Source organism: Elephas maximus, chromosome 23 (genome assembly GCF_024166365.1).
Source record: "Elephas maximus indicus isolate mEleMax1 chromosome 23, mEleMax1 primary haplotype, whole genome shotgun sequence".
Taxonomy (NCBI): Eukaryota; Metazoa; Chordata; class Mammalia; order Proboscidea; family Elephantidae; genus Elephas; species Elephas maximus.
Genome location: NC_064841.1, coordinates 48,328,596 through 48,349,301, shown reverse-complemented (window position 1 = coordinate 48,349,301; position 20,706 = coordinate 48,328,596). Strand labels below are relative to the sequence as shown.

The 20,706-nt window shown below is 41.8% G+C and overlaps 1 protein-coding gene across 1 annotated transcript in view; it reads left to right on the top strand.

Moving 5' to 3' along the window:
- The window catches only part of LOC126066246 (potassium-transporting ATPase alpha chain 2-like), a 29,522-nt gene extending 26,620 nt beyond the window's left edge, over positions 1-2,902 (top strand). The window contains 1 exon segment of the mRNA XM_049867105.1: positions 2,715-2,902. Within this exon segment, the coding sequence (XP_049723062.1) occupies positions 2,715-2,902 (188 nt within the window).
- Positions 2,903-20,706: the final 17,804 nt, after the last annotated feature.

The window sequence follows — 20,706 nt, the reverse complement described above, 5'->3', positions numbered from 1 at the left end:
CACGTGCGACACCCCATAATAAGTCCTGATATGAATCCCAGAGGCCTCGGAGACAGGAGCCATCTTGGAAAGCTGCTGCAGCAGGCAGTGTAGTCAACATATCCCGCCTATGCCTGTGAATAAACGTGAATCTTTTCCCACCCAAGAACTTTTAAAAGCCCAGACTAGTCTTTTGTTCTGTGCGATGGGGGTAAGCATTACTTTAGGTCCACCTCATCTCCACTTGCAAGCCTCTTCAATAAACTTTTGCTTGTGTGGAAAATTCTGCGTGCTTTACCTGTTCATTCTTGACCAGTCAGAGGCAAGAACCTTATTCTGATAACATTTTCAAGCCTTTCAGTACAGAATGCCAGATTTATATTCAGATAACCTGTAACCAATTTACATTCCCACTAGCAATGTATGAGAAAAGAATATTTACTGCATTTACTGTATGAGAAAATTTGTCACTGTGATATGAAAGATCTGTCAAATGTGAGATTTTTATAATCTTTAATGATTTATCCATTCATTCATTCATTCAACAACTATGTATGAAGTACCTACTATTCACCAGACTCTGTCCAGGCCCGAGTATACAGCAAGGAACAAGACAGACTCATGGAGCTGGTATTCTCGAGAAGGAGGTAGAAAAAATTATTACAAATGGTGATAAGGATTTTGAAAGACATAACAAAGCTTATACTGGGGAAATATAATTAGAAACAAAATCTGCTCCTAACCCAGAAAACCTCTCTTCAAAGGTGGAAGATAAGAGAACAGTTTTATTATTGAGTAAGCATTAAAGAAGAGTGTGATGCATGTTATAGGAAAGAAACATCACAAAGCTTAGTACAGCAAAAAGAAAGTTTTATTCAGCATATATTCAAAAAGGCAAAGTGGGAAATACGGCAAGCATGCTGCCAGAGCCATGTCTGCCCAACTCCAAGGAAATTACAGAACGGAGAAAGGTGGGAAGATGGACAAACACGCCGTTAGAGCCCTGTCTGCCCAAGTCCACATAAATATTACAGAACAGGCAAGAATGGGAAAATGAACAACATGCTGCTACAGGCATGTTTGCCCTAGTTCAAGGAATATTACAGAGTCATCAGCATATATTAACATTACAAATGGGCAAAACCATTGAAAGCTTCACCTTTTCACAGATTGGCCAGAAACTGTGATCCTACATTTTGAATTGTCTTTCTTAACAATCATTTGTACAGGTTTCAGTAACTACAATCAGGAGAGTCTTCACTGGTCCAACAAATTTTCTATTCACTGAACGCTAACAGAAAAAGGTAAGAGTGGAAAGTCTTTTGTGTTCTGTGTGATTGGCTTACTTGAGAGGTTCCTTTAAAATATTTTCCAAGATTATCCTAGCTATGGAAACCCTGGTGACGTAGTGGTTAAGTGCTGTGGCTGCTAACCAAAAGGTCAGCAGTTCGTATCTGCCAGGTGCTCCTTGGAAACTCTATGGGGCAGTTCTGCTCTGCCCTATAGGGTCGCTATGAGTCAGAATCGACTCAAGGGCAGCGGGTTTGGTTTGGCGGGTTTGGTATCCTAGCTATTGTCTTTATACCTCAGCACCCAGTAGTAGTGTCCTTATGAGTCCTTGTGAGCCCAGCTTCAGCTGGGTCACATTATCTACGCTCAAGGACAGGGAATAATGAATTCAATGTTATTTTCTAAATCATTCCTCACAGGCAATCTGCTAAAGAGATTGCAAAGACAGAAAGGAATCTGAACATTTATATAACCAGGTAGATGCAACCCATTTCATGCTTGTTCTCGAGGCAAACTAGACCTCAAATAATAGGACTTGACAGCACCATTTGTTTATCCTCAGTTCACCTGGTTATTGGGGAAGTCACCAGTGTTTGCTGATTATTCAAAAAGTAAATAAATAAACTTTTCATGTCTTTATGATAGGGTGTAGTTTTACAGCTTGGAGCCTGCTGAGGTTAGGCTCTTACTGTTCCACAAAAACTGAGACAGGGAGGCTATCTGCCTTATTGGTTACATTTTAAGAAATGGCTCCCAAGTCCTTGAAAATTCTTGGGTTGTAAAACTAACAGCTTATTTAACCTGTTAAAAATAATCGAAACACAAAGAAACTGAAACATAAAGGTTTATTCTGAGCAGTTATTCTATATGCACTTAAGGAAACTACTTGGATTCCAAAAATAAAGCAAAGGGCTTGAAGTAGGCTAGTTACAATGACACTTACAGACAAAAGAGGAAGGAGAAGAATAGAAGATCAACCATTGGCTAATCTTAACATAACTGATTGAACCCTGCCCTCCCCCTTTTACTGAGATCAACTGATACAAGATCAAAAGGTGGTCTCTGGCCCTCTACCCACCTGCAGCCAAGATATCTTTTGAAATTTAAATTAAGTAGGCCTAGGTTCCAACAGGAAAGAAACGATTAGCAATTTTGGGTGTTTAATTTTGTGTCAGAAAATTTTTTAGAGCTTATGTTTGGTTTTGTGGGTAAGCAAAAAACCTTATAATCAAAGTCAGATGTCTGTTATTAATATTTTTCTTTGACAAGTCATTCAAGAGAATTTCCCAAAAGAGGCAGAAGAAGAAGAAAAAAAAAAAAAAATTACAAGACTTCTACAATAAAAACTCTAAGAAAAAGAGAGGGGAGGCTCTTTTTCCTTTTTGCATCAGGTAAAATTATACATACATTTTTTGTTTCCAATTTGTATTTACTCTTGCACTTAGTAAGTTATAATGGGCATGTGGTCAGAAGAGTCCTTTTTGAAGCAGTGAATGCGGAGCTGACTGTAAAGAGCAGAGAGAAGAGAATTCAGGAAGTTGGTTACATGTACAAAGCTCATAGGAAAGAGTCGGCAAGACAGCAACATGGAGAGCAATGGAAAGACCGGTTCAACATGCAGCTGGAGAAGTAGTCAAGAATCTCATCGTTTAAGTTGATTTAGGAGATAATACTGGAGCCATTATTCCCTGTCCTAAAATGTGACCCAGCTAGAGCTGGACTCACAAAGACTCATCCACTGGACCCTGAGGTATACAGACAATAGCTGGGAAAACCTTGGAAAACATCTTTTAGGAAAATTTTCACATAAAGAAAGAAATCATAAATCATAGCACAGAAGATTCACATGCTTTCCACTCATCTTTTTTTATTAGCATTTAGTGAATAGAAAGATTTGTTGGACCAAAGAAGACCCTCCTACTGTAGTTACTGAAACCTGTACCAACAATTGTTATGAAAGACAATACAAAATATAAGATTATGGAGACTTAGCAGTTTCTAGCCAATCTGTGAAAAGGTGAAGCTTTCAATGGTTTTGCCCATTTGTAATGTTAATATATGCTGATGACTCTGTAATGTTTCTGAGACTGGGGCTGACAAGGCTCTAGCAGCATGCTTGTCTGTTTTCCCACTCTTGTCTATTCTGTAACATTTCCTTGGACTCAGACAGACATGGTTCTGGCAGCATGCTTGTCCATCTTCCCATCCTTGCCTATTCTGTAATATTTCTTTGGATTCAGGCAGACATTAGCTCTGGCACCATGTTTGTCTGCTTCCCACTTTTGCTTTTTTGAATATATGATGAATAAAGCTATTTTTGCTCTACTAAACTTTATGGGTTTTTTTCCTACAACAATGGTAGCATAGACCATATTAAGGAGATTGAATTTCACCATAAATACAATGTTAATCTATTGAAGGTTATTAATGAAGTCAGTGACCTGATCCAATTTACATTTTAAGATCACTTTGGCTTCTATATAAAGGCTAGAAGGAAGGTCAGGCAAGAATGGGAATAAAAAACCCACCCACTGCCGTCGAGTCTATTCCAACTCATAGCGACCCTATAGGACAGAGTAGAACTGCCCCATAGAGTTTCCAAGGAGTGCCTGGCAAATTTGAACTGCCCACCTTTTGGTTAGCAGCCGTAGCACTTAACCACTACACCACCAGGGTTTCAAGAATGGGAGTAAGGAGACCAATTAACAGGGATGTGGACTAGGGTGAGAGCAGTGGATGTGAGACCCACATGAAGCACCTGGTCCTTGTGTGTATGTATATATCATCAATTAGATAAACATACTGTTGCCGGTGTCTGTATGCCTTTAATTAAATAAGGTTCTTGCCCCTCACTGGTCAAGAATGAGCAGGTAAGGCATGGAAAATTTTCCACGAGAGCAAAGCTTTATTAAAGAGGCTTGCAAGCAGAGACGAGGAGGGCCTAGGAAATGCTTACCCCTGTCTGCCAGAACAAAGGATTTGCATGGGTTTTTAAAGTTTTTTTGAGGGGAGGGGGAAGATTTATGTTTATTCATAGTTATTTATTTTTTTTTATTGGTGAGGTTTTCCAGCAAGTGGCCCATCTGGGAAGGGATATGTTATGTTAACTACAGTGTGCACACAGCAGCTTTCTTAGATGGTTTTAAGATGGCTCCCGTCCCAGAGACTTCCGGGATTTGTAGCAGGACTTGTTATGGGGTGTTGTGCCTGCACAGTCCCTTCTGTGGTGCTGGTTCAATTCTTGTCTTGGGTACTTGCATCAGGCAGAAGTCATAAGTCTGTCACCTTGTGGATGTCTGTGCAGGATCCAGGGACCAGACCAGGCTGGTCCTTCTGAAAAACGTCTCATAAGGGAGTACATTGTTTGTTTTTTCCTTATCACACATTCCAGGATGGGGTTTTATGTCATTAGCCAAACACATAGTATTGTAAGTTAAGTTGCAAGCTGCAGGTGTTGCAGGGCTCCTTGCCTAGGGGATCAGTCCCTTTTTCTTCCCTATCTCAATACTTCCATGGAAGAATGTTCTAAAGGAGGTTGCCTATAGGTAACTTATATCTGTGTTCAAGTCAGACCACTAGAAAGGCCACCAACTGCCCTGACTGACCAGGATGGTGGAAGGAGAATATATAAGGCAAGTAGACTTTTTAAAAATAATATTTTATTGTGTTGCTAGCATTTAACAATGTCTATACAAATTGTCCAGTGAGATTGATTACAGTTTTCACAGTGTGTCACCATTCTCATTATTTCTGTTCTAGTTGTTCCGTTTACAGTAATCTAGTTTCCTTGCCCCCTCCTTATCTTCTCATCTTTGCTTTAGAGTAAATGTTGACCATTTGTTCTCAATACAGATGATTTTTAAAGGAGCACAGTACTCGTGGGCAATATTGTTCATTTTACGAGCCAATATGTTATTTAGTTGTAAGGTGACACTGGGGGGTAGTTTTGGCTCAAAGTTTTAAGGATATCTCAGGCTTTTTCAGGGAGACAGTTAGGGGTGGAGAAGAGGTTCATTTAGTCTCAGCCAGTCCAGTTAAGTTTGGACTTTTTAAGAATTTCAGTTCTTTTTGTCAGTAGACTTTTAAAATAGAACAAAATGCATGTCTAAATGGATATATGCTGCACAGCTTGAGTCTCAAAAGTTGCTTCTCACTCTGTATTAACAAGAATTATAAGATTTCTACATTCATTCATTCTGTAATCATCATCTCTTAAAGGACAGTTGTTATTAGGTGCCATCAGGTCAATTTCAACCGACAGCAACCCCAAGTGACAGAGTAGAACTGCTCCATATGTTTTCCTAGGCTGTAATCTTTACAGAAAAGAGCCCTGGTAGCACAGTGGTTAAATGCTCAGCTGCTAACTGAAAGGTTAGTGCTTTGAACCCACCAGCTGCTCCAAGTGAGAAAGATGTGGCAGTCTGCTTCCATAAAGATTACCACCTTGGAGTCCCTATATGACTGTTATACTCTGTCCTACAGGGTCATTATGAGTTGGAATTGACTCCATGGTGTGATGGTTAAGATTGTGTGTCAACTTGGCTAGGCCTTGATTCTCAGTGTTTATATGTGATCACTCCCACGATGGAATCTGCTATGTGTAGCCAATCAGTTGAAGGGGAGTTTCCTTGGGGTTATGGCCTGCATCTGAATATAAGGAGATATTCTGGCTTTTAGTGCACTCTGGATTCTGTGGTTGCCTCCTGTTTGCCTGACCTCCGGTTCTTGGGACTTGAACTATCATCTTATCTACCAGTCTTGGGATTTGTCAGTTTTCACAGCCTGTGAGCAGGAGCCTACCCTCCAACCTAATGATCTTGGGTTTGCCAGCCCCTGCAGCTATGTGAATCAGGAAAGGCCTTGTGGCCTTACCTGCCAGTCTTGGGATTTGTTGATCTTCACAGCCTGTGAGCAAGAGCCGTGCTCTCCGATAGGCCAATCTAGGGTTTGCCAGCCCCTGTAGCTAAGTGAATCGAGAGAAGCTTCTATCCTGATCCATGGACTTGGGACATTCCAGCCTCTACAATCACGTGAACTGTTTCCTTCATATAAATCTCTCTCTATATATATTTACACACTTTACTGGTTTTGCTTCTCTAGAGAACCCAGCCTAAGACACATGGCAACAGAGAATCTTTAAGGAAGCAGATTGCCACATCTTTTTCCCAAGGAACCACTAGGTAGGTTCTGTCATAGTGAAAAAACACTGGACTTAAACATTCCACTAGAAATAAAAACAGAGAGTTTTATTGGAAGATTAAAAAAAAAAATTCTCAAAATGGGGAGACTCAGGAGCACTGAGGCAAAAGGCTGTAGCCTGTGTTTCAAATTGCAGAGAGAGAGAGCAGTTTTATCAGGTGAAACAAAGAAAGGGATGTGCTCACAGCACACATGGGGCCAAAGGAATGTGCTCACAGGCACACATGAGGGAATTACATTGGCAAGAGTTTTGTTAAACTGTAACCTTAAACGGAAACCCTGGCAGCATAATGGTCAAGTGCTACAGCTACTAGCCAAAAGGCCAGCAGTTTGAATCCACCAGACACTCCTTGGAAACTCTATGGGGCAGTTCTCCTCTGTCCTATAGGGTCACTATGAGTCAGAATTGACTCATCAGCAACGGGTTAGGTTTTGGTTTGGGTTATAACCTTCAACATTTATCAACAGAAGTCTACTTGGTTACATCCTGAAGTTGTTACATTCTGAGATTTGTTTAATAAGGCATTCTGTTAGGAATAAATTGAGACAATATAACTGCATGACTGTCTCTCCCCTTATCTTAAGGTAACAGGCTTATGCCTTTGCCTCAGTTGTAAGTTTACCAAGAGTTAGAAGAAATGAAGTGGAAGATTCCAGTGAGTGAAAATGAAGTTTAATTTGGGAGTCAGCATATATTAGAACTAAGACTTAGTGGATTGGTGCTTATCTTATCTTGGTTACAGAGTTATGCTCCATCTTGACTTAACATTATCAATTCCAATTCTATTTCCTAACCTCAGAGGACATGCTTGAGCAAGGCATTCTTTTCAGACCAGCTGAGTAAATATTCTTAACAGCCACCTTTTAACAATTCCTCACCCAAGCTAGAAATCCTGGCTCTTGCTATTTTTATGTTATGAGTAGTTAAACTTTGACGAAAAGGCTGAACTGTCTCTTCAGAATAGTAGAAGTGAAGATGAAACCCTGCTCCACCGAGGCTTCCCCCGTGCTCTGCAATGGCTTCCTTCGTTTGCCGTCTTTGGGAACCAAGACTTCCCACCGCTGTTTATCCTGAGACTGCCACCCTTGCAAACTGCAGCTTCTAACCCTGGTTTGTCCCAACCACCAAATATTTGTGCATGCATGTGCTAAGGCCTTGGTGCATGCACAGATATAGAGAATCGTGTCCTTACCTGACCTCGGACCTGAGCATCACTGGAAGAGAAGATATTCTCCAGCACAGTTCCACCAGAGCCCCTCTGAAAAAGAAGTCCCACAATGTAAACTTCCTATGAAGAGTGACTCAGTATGACTCAGCACCTGTATCTCCAAATTTGGGCATGGGGGGGACTTGGGTGTAGGCTTTCAAGAGCCAAACCCTGCCACCTCCCCCCCTACTCAAGAACATTAAAGTTCTCCAATCCCCTGGGGTGGGAAGTGCCTGGTCTTTCGGCCACTAGGCCCCAGGTTGTTCCTTGTCTGTGTAGACAATAAAATTTGCCACTTTCTGTTTCCCTTGTAATTGGCATCCATCTTATATCGATTGGCTAATAGGACAGGACAAGAACCTAAGAGGTGTTCAGTTACAAAGACTTCAGTTCAGAATGGAGTTTTAATTTAGGTATGGAGTCACCCACTTGAGATATGCCATTACCTCAGTTTTAAGGTTCACATATACATTTCAAACCATCAACCTTTCAGTTAGCAACGGAGTCCTTAACCACTGTACCACCAGGGCTCCTCAAAGGACAGTAACAATAGCTAATACGTATTAAGTACTTATTATGAACAACAACTCCATGAGTTAGTAGCATCAATCTTGCTTTACAAAAAAGAAACTGAGACTTGGAGGTTAAGTAACTTGCTCAACCCTGCTAATACACTAGAGCCTCAACTTTAGAATCTCTAAAGTGGTTTAGGGAAGAACTTGTGCTTCAGTGGAAGACTGTACCTTGTCTACAGACCACTTTTTGGGCAGCTCCTTATTTTATTTTATTTTTTTTAGGTTATAGATAACTGATAGCAATGCAAAGTGTTTCTTGTCTACCAATATGCAAGTGAATTCTGTCCCCAGGAGGATAACCCTCCTTCCTCTCTGGAAATGCCAGCTTTTCTTCCATTTGCACAGTCATTCTACATTCCTTTATTCCATATGTATGCTTATTTGACTTCTCCTTTGAACTGCTTGTAACAATTGGCTCCTTCCCTCATTTAATTAATGAGTTAAATAACATATTTAACGCATGTTTGAGAAGAGAGGAAGAAAACCACCATTAGCTCTCTTCTGGGGCACTGTTAGTCCTTGTTATGATGAAGAGTTTCCACAGTAATATATCCACCAACTGCAGATTGCCCCTGTGTGGAACTGCTTTACCAACTCCAGCCTTGGCCACACTCACCAAGCCAGCTAGACTTAGCCCCCAAATCCCCTTCCCAACGCCTGTCTTTAGTGTTATGCTCTTGCTTCATTGATGCTATTTTTTTCTGCTTCAGACCAGTTCTCTCACAGGCCCTGTCCCCATTCTTTGTCCCCAGCGCCTCCCTTCTAACATACCAGAGGCCAATGCAGGGGATTTTAACTTCCTGATCCAAAGGACCTAAGGTAAAAAAAAAAAAAAAAAAGGTGAAGCTTAATGGAATTTAAGGTAAAAGTCTGATTACTCTTAAAGGGATAGAACCTTCCTTCTACAGGGTTGTTGTGAAGATAAATTGTGATATTATGGAGAAAAGCATTTTGAAAGCCCCCAAACACTAGAATTTATTAGTTTTTTTTTTTTTTTTTTTTTTTACATTTTATATTTACAACATGGGATTTATTTCCCCTGCCTTCATTTTTTCAGCAAATTAATCACCAAGGCAGTGGTAGTTCAGTGGTAGAATTCTCACTTTCCATGCAGGCTACCTGGGTTCAATTCCATCCAATGCTACTCATACACAGCCACCACTCGTCTGTCAGTAGAGGCTTGTGTGTTGCTATGATGGTGAACAGGTTTCTGTGGAGCTTCCAGACTAAGAGAGACTAAAACAAGAGGCCTACCTATCTACTTCTGAAAATCAGCCAGTGAAAACCCTATGGAGCACAAGGGTCCAATCCACAACCAATTACGGGGATGGTGCAGAACCTAACAGTGTTTCATTCCATTGCACATGAGGTTGCTATGACTCGATGGCAACTAGCAACAACTACTTGTACACAGTACTATGCTAAATGATGGGAGAAATACTAAGGTTAATAAATGTCTCAGAGTAGAAAATGATATAACAGGGACATAAGACATGTTTACAAATAAAATATTAATAAAGGATCTGACATGAGCAGCAAGAAGTGCAAACTGCTATGGCTTCTCAGAGAGATTGCCCTCAGCAGGTGACACACGGGAGCACCACAGAGGACAAGGCAGTAGTCTTAAACAGGTAAGATTTCAATAAGCAGAGATGAACTGCAGGTACAGAGAAAGGAAAAGGCAAGGGCCCAGAGATGCCTATCAGTATGTTACAGTGGTATCCTGGTAACTAGCTCCATTTGTGAAGACTTTGCTAGTTTCCATGGAGTGAAAATTCTCTCTAAGGCTGGTTTCAAGCTACTAATGTGAAGTCACAGTTGAGAAGAGATGCACATATTCAGTCAGCTCTCAGGATTCTTTTTGAGCCTGGGTCCAGCTTACCACTTGAGTCTACCTGGGGGTTACAGTGTCTGTCTACCAAACCCCATAGAGACAAAAATAAGATTTCCTGTGGGAGTGAAACTGTAATTGACATATCAAGAGCCATAGCACAGATATGCAGAAAGTCACTGTAAGTAGTCTGTGATGCTAAATATGTGTCTATCAAGAAGGGGTCAACAACAGAGACAAAGAAAAGGGACAGGCCTGGAGGCAGAAGGGCCTGGTCCAGCTGATTCATGCAGCTGGCATCCCTGGCAAGCCTTGTCCTAATTTAAGGATGGATATGTCAGGCTCACAGTCATCACAAAGCCAAACCTACTTTCTCTAATCCTATGCTCAGTTATTACCTTTCTGACTTCTGACACAGGCAGGGGAAGGAAGTCTGACCAGGAAGATGAAGACCTCCTGCTCTGGGCAGTTGTTTCCTAATGTAAGTTAATCAACTGGCAACTTGTTTACGTACTTCCACCTCTTATGACTACAGTACCTGCAGAATAAGCCTCTATAACACTGATCATTTCCCCAGAGATGGCTGAAGAGCCTATTGGACAATAGCGAATCCATCAGGGTAATTAGTCAACTGGCTGTCCACTGAGGAACCCTGATTTAGGATGGGAAAGCATGGGTTGGTTCAAGAATGCAGTGCAGTCAGTTAAGGGGGAGAAGTATAAGGTAAGTAGGCTGTCACCAATCCTTACAGCCCCAGAGTACCTAGCTCAGAAGATAATGAAGAGCTATTGAAGGGTTTTGAGCAGGGGAACGAAGTGATGTTGTCTGTGCAACACTGGAGAACCTATGCAGTTGCATTGCAGCAGACAGAGCAGTTGGAGGCAAAAGGACCAGCTTTTTTCAGTGGTCCTCAACACTGGCTATACATTGACATCACCAGGGAAAGCTTTAAAATTTTCAGGGTGCACCCAGACATACTAAATCAGCATCTCTAGGGGTGAAGTCTGGGCAGTGGTAACTTTTAAAAGTTCCTCAGGTGATTTTAATATGGCCTCTGTCCCGCATTCCCTCCCTGAGAACCAACCATAGATAGATAACAGAAACAATGATGTCAAGGAAGCATCCAACAGCAGGCAGCTGCACAAGGTCTAGTCAGTCAACTCCATAGCAGATGAGCACAGGCGTGCAAGGGAGAGCTCTGAATTTCCCAAAAAGCTTGGCTGCCTAGGAGGATGTTTCTGCCAGTAACAAAACAGAGAAGTCAGGGGTTGGAGCATGCAGGGAACAGTGAGTTCTACCGTGAAGTTTATGAGCTGGAGGATGCACAGGTGGAGATGTGCACCCTGGAGATCAGCTTGCAAGCATCATACTCTTCAGTGTGTGTAAGAGTACTCCAAAATCTGGGGTGCTTGGCATGATTAAAATGGTTTTACAGAAGGTCTGATTCAGGCTCCATTTTCTCCTAGGCTCTGCTTCTGTTTCTGAGAAGGTGATCTATGACTCTAGGTGGTTCAACAAGGGAGGGGAAGCTTGCTCTCAGGAAGAATGTGATTGAAAGTAAATAGTATGCAGAAAGGTGTTTACACAAGGAACTTACCTGGGCGTGTCTTTCTTACAAAAAGAACTTGCCTGGGCACATCCCTAATGATTTACCAAAAATAGCCAATCAGACAAACTTAATTTAGCTAGCTAATCTGAATTTTCTTTTTACTATTAGTTCCTGATATTTTAATGTTTAAGCCCTGCACAGCCTCTGACTGGTAAAGCACTATGTTCAGTGCCTTTTGGCCCTGCTTTTCCCAGTTCATGAATTGTTTTCTTAAAGTAAACCTCTTGCTTTTAATTTTAAACTGTGTCCAAGTTTTTATGTCCATTGACATTTTGATGGCATCAGTGGGATTTGAAAACATCTCACCTCCAGCAACTCTGGAGAGCCATGGATCTGGAGCATTGGCTGGCCTGCTTGAGTCCTTTAAACCTAACCTGTCTCCATGGCTCTTGGGAGTCATCTCTAGTTAACCACTCTCAGATCGAACCATCACTCTCTTCTCTTTGCACTGAAGTCCTTCAATGTTTACTATTGGCTTTCTATATTTTTTACTTTCAGTTCATCTGGATTTCCAGAGAGGCTTTACACACTCATCTGGGTTTCCAGAGAGAGCTGGGTTTCCAGGGTACTGTTAGTCTGGGTTTCCAGAGAGCTGTTGCACATTTGTCTGGGTTTTCCAGAAGATCTGGGTTTCCAGGACCCAGCTCTTTGGTCTAGCTGTGGTTCTTTTTGTATACCTTTAAGTCTCCAGAGCAGGTTCTAAAGTAAATCACATGTGTGTGTTTGCTGTCTTTGTGAGAGAAAGATAGTGTATGCTGTCTTGGTGAGAGAAAGACAGTGTTTGCTATCCTAGTGAAAACGGTAAGTTCCTGATGGCAGCAGGCACTCTGGCTGCAACAAAAATGGGATTTATTTTTGATTGGTACCAGGGGGCATCCAAAAGATAGCAGGACAGTAAAATTGCCTTCTTGTAAGTTATAATCTTGAGATTTACTAAACTATATAAAAAATTACAATCTCCAGAAAAATAAAAACCTACAAAAACAGTGTAAGCTAATGGTGCAGGGAAAGAGGAAGCCACACCCAGAGAGGCCTGGGGTAAAGCCAGGCCAGATAAATGGGGTGATTGATAGGGGCCCAGGGTCTTCTGACTCCACCCAGCCAGAGGCCCAAGGCCATATGGGAACATAGGGTTGAAGAGAAGACAAATCTGGAATGTTTTAAAAAATGGTTATGTGTTTAGGATTATGTGCTTATCTGAATGTACTACAAAGAGCACATAACTCAGTCTTTAGTCAATGCTTAATTGGATATGCTAAAAGAGGAACTAGGATTTGCCCGGGAGAAACACAGGCTTTTTGTTTACAGAGTGGGGCTTAAGTTGAAAACCTGAGCCTCACCCAGGTTTGCATTTATCCATACCCCTTCCTCCTGGAGGTGTAGGCCTGGTTCTTGGCCGGCAGTGGCTACCCCTTTGGAGGAACCCTCCACCACCCCTCTGGCAAATTGCTTGCTAGCCCCCCAAGAGTCAGAAACTTCCCATCCTGCCCAGGGAATGGTCTCCCCAGCACACACCCATAAAACCCAGTGCCGTTGAGTCGATTCCGACTCATAGTGGTGTGCAATTTGACCACCAAAAGGATCCACCCAAGCCATACTTCATCACAACGACCAGCCTAGACTGTTTATCTGGGTTCATACACTGTTCTCCACCTCTGACATGTATAACTGGAATATTCTTTTAATGCCAGAGGAATGGAAAATGGTCTTAGAAAAGGCACACCAAGAGGCTGGCAGGTTGCATGGCCTTAACCCTCAGAATGGTATTAGATTCTTGGCAGCCCAAGCTGTACCTGCCATAGATCCACACTGGGGCCTTAGTGATTGGCTGGGGCAGGACAGCTAGAACACTATAACAACCGTTTGATAGTTGGTTTACTGCAAGGGGCCCCAAACCGAAAAGCCTTGGAAAAGTTTAGGATGTACAACAAGAGCCCAAGGAAAATCCCTCCAGCTTGCTAGAATGGGTGTGCAAAGCATACTGGCAGTTTACTGATATAAACCTTGAAAACCCGGAGAACGCCAGGTTGATAAATATGACCCTTATCAGCCTGAGTGCCCCTGACATCAGGCAGAAACTTCAAAAGTTTGAAGGAATGAATACTTCACAACTTGTTGAGATTGCCTTTAGGGTCTTCAATAATTGGGACCAGGTACAAGGAAAGAGGCCGAGTTCCTGGCAGCAGATCTGAGGTAACCTGCCCCCCCAGGCAGGCCTCATACAGAGCAAGTCCTTGTGGACCCCTAAAGGGCCAGTGGCCAACCCAAGGGCCCCTAAAGCTAGGTTCCAGACAGTGTGCCTACTGCAAACAACAAGGCCACGGGAAATGAAAGTGCCCCATGGCCAACCCAGTCCAAGTAGGAAACCCATAACACAGCTCCCGCAGCTGTCAGCCAATGACTCAGACTGACAGGGTCCAGGGACTCACCTGCAACCCATGAGGAGCCCCTGGTTGCAATAACAGTGGGAGGACAACTTACTGATAAAACAGAACAGAGTTGGAGAACATGGCCTCTGCTGCTGTCTCAGGCACAGGGGACACTCCAGCCACCCCAGGCAGGGACAAGTCTGCAGTCCCAGCTGTCAGATGGCTTCATTGGTAGGGTGGAGAGCTGCCAAACACAGGCAGAGGTGGCACACAGTTTCAGGGCCTGTTGAGATGGTCACCATCCTTACCTCACCCCAAACCCTTGTAGGCCTGTGACAGCAAAGAGCATCTTGGCTGGTGGGACTGGAGGAAAGAAAGTCTACTAGAGATGCCTTTTTTGAATAATGTACTATGGTCAATGGTTATACACTACCCTGGGCACCAGAAGGAAGAGTCTCACATATTTAAAGGATCAGGCAGCCAAACAAGCTGCTAGAACAAAACCCCCTCAATGTGATATAAACAGAGCTTGTGAATGGGGCTTTGACCTTAATAACAGAGCAGAAGACAGGTTCAATGTCCAAGGACAGGTGTTAATACCAGAACACCTGAGGCACCCAATAATAAAGGCAGCTCATGACAGTACACAATGCAGTCGGGATGCTGTTTCAACAATGTGTCACCTGTGCAAAGAACAATCCAAAACCAGGCCCCTCACTTCCTATGTCTGGGATACAAGGCCGCAGAACCGGGCCCAGAGAAGACTGGCAAGTGGACTTAACAATTATGCCAACTACTACAAGAGGTTTCAAGTATCTATTAGTGCTTGAAGATACTTTACCTTATGGGTAGAAGCCTTCCCCTTCCAAACAGAAAAGGCATCCATGGCAAGAAAATCTCTTCTCAATGAAATTATGCCTAGATTTGGCCTACCTTATTCAATTCAAAGCAATAACAGAGGAGCCTTTGTATCCAAAGTCAGGACATTTAGGAATTCAGTAGAAGCTACTTGCTTCCTGGAGACCACAGTAACCACTGCATTGATTGTGTGCTTAAAATGTCTAATTAGAAACCTAAGCTAGTGTGGGTAATGTGGGCGAATACTTGTATTAGAAGAGACCAGCCTGCCCTGGATCAAGCTACTACATTGCCCTGTTGAGAATCCAAGTGGCCCCTAAAAGCAAGCTCCAATTAAGCCCCTATGAAAAGCTGTATAGGAAACCTTTCCTTAAGGCAGCCTGGGGATGTAGTGTTTCAGATGATCAAGTAGTCCAGGAACTTAGTGTTTACAGTATCATAAGCAAAGGTTTTGTTTCAGTCTCCTGGGCTGGGGGTGAGGTCAACTTGCATTTCAGTGGTTGTTGGCGTTTGTTCTACTTATGCAAGACAATTTCCTTTGCTTATCTTAGCACCTGAACAACTTTTTTATGGGCCATTCTCTTTGCCCTCCAAAATCTTAGGGGAGGAGTAAGGTGGTAGAAGCTGCCGAGTAGCACTGGTGTCCAGAATTTGGAAGCCATCAGTGGGTGTACAATGTTTATGGAGAGGCTGTTAAACTAGATTGAAGGAATAAACTTCTGAGTGTATGAAAGTGCCTGGCAGTTGGAAAAAAACGGTAAAGCTTCTGGTGGCAGTGTAACAGAAGGCTTCTGGAGGCTGTCTGACTGAATTCAAATCTTGGCTCTGCTAGCTTTTGATTTTTGGGTGAAGGGGCTTCAGTGTGTCTATGGAGCTTCCATGACCTTGTCTTGAACAAGCTGTGCTGGCTTCCCAGTATTGTGTACTGCCTTATCCTTTGCCGAAGTTCTCTCATTTTGTATTATGGACCTGTCTAATCTTTGGCTGAAGGTTGAACCTCAGGAGTGACTTCCAGCTCTGTCCGGAACCCTCTATTGTGATCCCTGTCAGAGCAGTCGGTGGTGGTAGCTGGGCACCATCTAGTTGTGCTGTACTCAGTCTGGTGGAGCCTGTGGTACTTGTGGTCCATTAGTCCTTGGACTAACCTTTCCCTTGTGTTTTTTAAGACTTCTCTGCCTGCTACCCCAGGAGCTAATCATTCGCTGTCTATTCTTAGGTCCTTAAAACTCTGCCTCATGTCAGCAGGAATTAGCCAGATGAGTCACCAACCTTTATCCCTTAAGATTAAGAAATTGCTACAACTCAAGGGAAGATTATAACTGACCTTACTAATGCCAGTAAATTTCCATTAGTCCTTAAACTAGCCCAAATCAGATTTGGCCCACCTGCTTGCCTAGAAGGGCCAGCTGTGGCCTCTAATTGACCTCAGCAGAGGACCCAGCAACAGGAGGAATGAATCAGAAGGAAAATCATAACTAGAAAACTATTTTGAAGCCAGAGGTCTGACAAAAACCACTTCACCTCCTGTTTCCTGGCCACTTTCTAGAGCTTTCCCTCCCCAGAACGCCAGTGCAGCTGCCATCTTGCTGCCCAGATCACATATAAGCCCTGCCTTTTACCCATAGCTCAAGGAGAGCTGAAACTGAGGAACTTCCTCCCAGCTCCTTGCTGTACATATTGCAATAAAGTTACTTTCTCTTTCTCAAAGACCAGCGTCCAGATAATTTGCAAGTCTGAGTGCACTGCACAAGGACCCACTATAAGCATGCAACATAGACAATGTTATGAAAATACAATTTCTACCTCCAGATAAAAAAAATTAGAATTGGTTTAATGATAAATAAGCCCTATTATTCCCAGGAATTAATGAAAATTAATTTGTTCTGACAAAGATTTTTACGTTCTGTAGTATGTCAATCTTAAAAGCAAAATTTAACAATTGCCAAACTGACACAAAAGGTCCTTGTCTTTTCCTGAGTAAGAATACATGTGAAAGACCATTTTTTTTCTTCAGCAAGCTTCATTTTGCTTGAATCAAGCAAAAGGAGTCAGTGGGGAACTAAGCCTCTCCAAAAGCCTGACTCAAAAAGGGAAGCAAGGCCAGGACTTATATGGGTTCGGTGGAGACAACAGAGTAATTAATATTTTGTGAGCTTCTTTCAAGGGGCAGGTACTTCTCAGAATGGCAGTGCATGCTAATTAGGTTGCACATGCATCTGGACTCCAAGGTGGAACCCTCTGATATTCAAGGTGGAGTCCTCTTGCAGCCCTTGGCATAACTTACGGGGTATAGCACAAGGGCACTGATCTTCGGCACTACATCACCATCTTTGGAGGGCTAAGGAAAGTTAAACGGTGATCACACTTTGTTCTTCTGTGCATGCAGAGCCTGTAAACAGGGAAGGGACTAGAAAAACACTAAGAAGGAGATAGTAATTGTTTCAACCTTATCTAATGTTGACTGGGTGTGGTTCCTGTTTACCCAACTTCTAGATGGTAATCTTTGTTAATAACAGCTCTTTTGTTCCACCAGCACAATTAACCCTATCTATCTGTCTCAACCTTTCTAGTAATTTAAACTCAGTATTATATGAAATATGCTTTATTTAAGGAAAAGGGATAATTTTGTCTTAAAGTAAAACTAGTAGTTCCAGAATGAAAGAAATAAGGCATAGGATAAGACTTGCGGGGGAAAAATGGCTAGTCAAAAATCAGTGGGCTCATTTTTGCTTAAAAGCTTTAGTATTTACTGGGCAGACACAGGTTGTTATAAACAGAAGGCAAAACTACTTACCAAAAGAATAGTAAAAGGGAAAGAATTTGATTGTCTTTTGTCTTTCGAAATACTTAGGACAACTTAAACATATGTAAATCAGTTGGGATGACTAATTCTTATCTTCTACCACAAGATAGGAACGGCCAGGTAGGATAAAGTCTCCTGGGTTCCCAGCCCCTGAGGTTATATAGCTCCAGAGAAGTTTTGAAGGACTCATCCCAACTAGGTGGAGACCTTTTCAGACAAAAGAAAATAAGAAAAATGCTGTCTTATTCAGAAATTGGGTGGATCCCCATCATAAAAGAAATGTAAACAAGTTCTCTTTATTGTAGAGGAATTCTAAGAAGCCAAAAGTCAGAAATAAGCCACACTTGAAATGCCTTGAGATGGTGTTTCCACACCTACCCAGGGACTTGAGGTTACATCCAAATAAATAGCTTAGTCTGTTGAGCAGCAACTTTGTGATTTCCAAAACCAGTTGATAAAATCTTAAGGGCTAAATTTAGATTGAGGAAAATAGGGGAAACTGGAAAAGTCTGAATGAAAACTTAGAATATTTAAACAAACTTTATTTCAAAAGTAATTATGCTTTGTGGTATACCAAAACCAAACCCCCTGCGGTCAATTCCGACTCATAGTGACCCTACAGGACAGAGTAGAGCTGCTCCATAGAGTTTCCAAGGAGTGCCTGGTGGATTCAAACTGCCAAGCTCTTGGTTAACAGCTGTAGTACTTAACCACTATCCCACCAGTGTTTCCGACTGTGGTATACAGGCTTAAAGTTTTCAAGATCTTTTAGGTAACTTACTGACATTAAATTAATCGATACTTGTTATAATTTACACTCTTGCTTCTTATGCCACAGAGAAAGGTTATACACACACACACACATATACATCTTTGTTGTTGTTAGGTGCTGTCAAGCCTATCACAATTCATAGTGACCCTATGTACAACAGAGCGAAACACTGTCTGGTTCTCCACCATCCTCACAATGGTTGCTAAGTTTGAGCCCATTGTTGCAGCCACTGTGTCAATCCATCTCACTGAGGATCTTTTTAACTAACTCTCTTTTACCAAGCATGATGTCCTTCTCCAGGGACTGGTTCCTCCTGATAACTTGTCCAAGTACGTGAGAAAAAGTCTCGCCATCCTCGCTACTAAGGAGCATTCTGACTGTACTTCTTCCAAGACAGATTTGTTCATTCTTCCGGCAGTCCATAATATATTCAATACTCTTTGCCAACACCATAATTCAAAGTCATCAATTCTTCTTTGATCATTCTTATTCATTGTCCAGCTTTCTCATGCATTTGTGGGGATTGATAATACCATGGCTTGGGCCAGGTGCACTTTAGTCTTCAAAGCGACATCTTTGCTTTTTAACACTTTAAAAGGCCTTTTGCAGATATTCCCAATGCACTACATCATTTGTTTTCTCAAGTGCTGCTTCCATGGGCACTGATTGCAGATTCAAGTCAAATGAAATTTTTTTTTCCATTTGTCATCATGTTGAGGTATAATACATACTGAAGGCTACTGTGTTTGACCTTCATCAATAAGCGCTTCAAGGCCTCTTCACTTTCAGCAAGCAAGGTTGTGTAATCTGCATATCACAGGTTGTTAATGTGTCTTCCTCCAATACTGACGCCCTGTTCTTCTTCATATAGTCCAGTTTCTCAGATTATTTGCTCAGCATACAAATTGATAAGTATGGTGAAAGGATACAACCCCACCATACACCTTTCCTGATTTTAAACTATGCAGCGTCCACTGCCACTTGGTCTATGTGTATGTTCCACAGGAGCACAATTAAGTGTTTTGGAATCCTCATTTTTTGTAATGTTATCCATAATTTGTTATGATCCACACAGTCTAATGTTTTTGCATAATCAATGAAACATAGGTAAACATCTTCCTGGTATTCTCTGCTTTCAACTGAGATCCATCTAACATCAGCAATGATATCCCTCCTTCCACACTCTCTTCTGAATCCAGCTTTAATTTCTGGCAATTCCCTGTCAGTAGTACTACTGCAACCATTTTTTAATTATCTTCAGCAAAATTTAACTTTTGTGTGATGTTAATGATATTGTTCAATAATTTCTGCATTCTGTTGGATCACCTTTCTTTGCAATTGGCACAATATGGATCTCTTTCAGTTGGTTGACCAGGTTACTGTCTTCCAAATTTCTTGACATAAATGGGTAAGTGCTTCCAGCATTGCATCTGTTTGCTGCTATTTCTCAACTGGTATTCCATCAAGACTTGTTTTTTGCCAAAGCCTTCAGTGTAGCTTCAGGACTTCTTTCTTCAGTACCATTGGTTCCTGATCACATGCTACCTCCTGAAATAGTTGAATGTCAACCAGTTCTTTTTTGTACAGAGACTGTGTATTCCTTCCATCTTCTTTTGCTACTTCCCACACTGTTCAATTTTTGCCCATAGAATTCTTAAATATTGCAATTTGAGGCCTGACTTTCTTTTTCAGTTCTTTCAGTTTGAGAAATGCTGAGTGTGTTCTTCCCTTTTGGTTTTCTAACTCGAGATCTTCGCACATTTCAATATAAAACTTTATCTTGTCTTCCAAGCCCCTCTTTGATATCTTTTGTTCAGCTCTTTCACATCATCATTTCTTCACTTTAGCTACTGTACATTCAAAAGCAAGTTTCAGAATCTCTTTTGACATCCACTTTTTTTCTTTCTTTCCTGTCTTTTTAATGACCTTTTGTTTTCTTCATGTGTGATGTCCTTAATGTCATGTCACAACTTGTCTGATCCTTGGTCATTAGTGTTCAGTGCTTCAAATCTATTCTTGAGATGGTCTCTAAATTCAGGTAAGATATACCCAAGATCTTCAATTTCTTCAGACAAATTGAAGATTCTACCAACTTCTGGAGACTGAAATTGATCAGAAGTGCAATTGAGATGCATTGATAATTACTGATGATTAGAATTTGAGAGTCAGAAACAAAGAAGAAGGATCAGTAGTTGAAAAATATGGCCTTGGTA